Genomic DNA, 1,045 nt, shown 5'->3' on the forward strand with positions numbered 1-1,045 from the left:
CATCCAAAACGCGTGCAGTTTGTGGATGCTGATCCTTGTTTTCCGATGCCAACTGTCTGAGGCAGCGCATTGCTAAATATGGTGCGCAGTTCGTGCCGTATGTAACTGTCTTCAGAGCATATGTACCTATGGGAAGATCTTCAGATTTTCTCCAAATTATCAGCTGTAGTCTTCTATCCTCCTCGTTCGCCAAAATCTGCCGAAACATCATGGCTATGTCCGCAGTTATTACATATTTATGCAATCGAAATCTTAGCAATATGTGCATCAAGTCATTTTGTAAATTCGGTCCTGCCAAGAGCATATCATTTAACGACCGACCGCTGCTCGTCTTGGCTGATGCGTCGAACACCACTCTCACCTTTGTTGTGAGATGATCCGGCCTCAAAACTGAATGGTGTGGAAGAAAGCATGTCAACCCGTTTTCGCTTAGAGTATCTCCATCCACTGGCTCCATGTGCCCTTGTCTCTCGTATTCTTCCATGAATCTCACATAATCTTCCTTGAGGTTAGGTTGCCGTTTAAATCTGCGCTCCAAAGCCTTAAATCGTTGCAAGGCAACTTCTCTTGAGCTACCAATTGTGACTGCCTCATTTTTGGGTAGGCTTACTACAAATCTTCCAGTGGGATCTCTGGAAAGTGTCGATATGAATTGTTCCTCGCAATATCTTTCTTGTGTGGTTAGTTGTCGAAGCTCCGGTACCTCCTCCTGAGTTCAGAATCTTTCAACCTGTTCGTTTAAAGATTTGTTGACAATCAAGAGTGATGTGGAAGTTACCCTTGGTTTAGCGTCAATGAGCTCGCCTCCAATTATCCAGCCGAGCTGCGTTTTTTGCCAGATTGGACTTCCCCTCGACATCTTGATCTGTCCAACGCATAATAGGTTCCAAAACAGACCTGCACCTATTAGAAGATCTATTGTGCCTGGTTTGTCGAAATTCGGATCTGCAAGTCGTTGATCCCTTGAGATATTGAGGAGCATCCTGTCCAGTTTGAATTGCGGAAGTCGTTTTGTTATCCTTGGAAGCACCAGGCAATCCAGATT

The 1,045-nt window shown here is 44.8% G+C and overlaps 1 protein-coding gene across 1 annotated transcript; it reads right to left on the bottom strand.

Annotated features, from left to right (window-relative positions):
* Positions 1 to 126: 126 nt before the first annotated feature.
* LOC105556267 lies at positions 127 to 982 on the bottom strand (the record flags this gene model as incomplete). The annotated part of the gene is made up of 2 exons (XM_012003373.1): positions 779 to 982; positions 127 to 709 (listed from the first exon to the last, which is right to left on the bottom strand). Coding segments are annotated over exons 1-2 (787 nt in total), but the record flags the coding sequence as incomplete, so codon positions are not given.
* Between the last annotated feature and the right edge of the window lie 63 nt (positions 983 to 1,045).

This window comes from Vollenhovia emeryi, unplaced genomic scaffold (assembly GCF_000949405.1).
Source record: "Vollenhovia emeryi isolate VEMERY1.0 unplaced genomic scaffold, V.emery_V1.0 DF951897.1, whole genome shotgun sequence".
NCBI lineage: Eukaryota > Metazoa > Arthropoda > Insecta > Hymenoptera > Formicidae > Vollenhovia > Vollenhovia emeryi.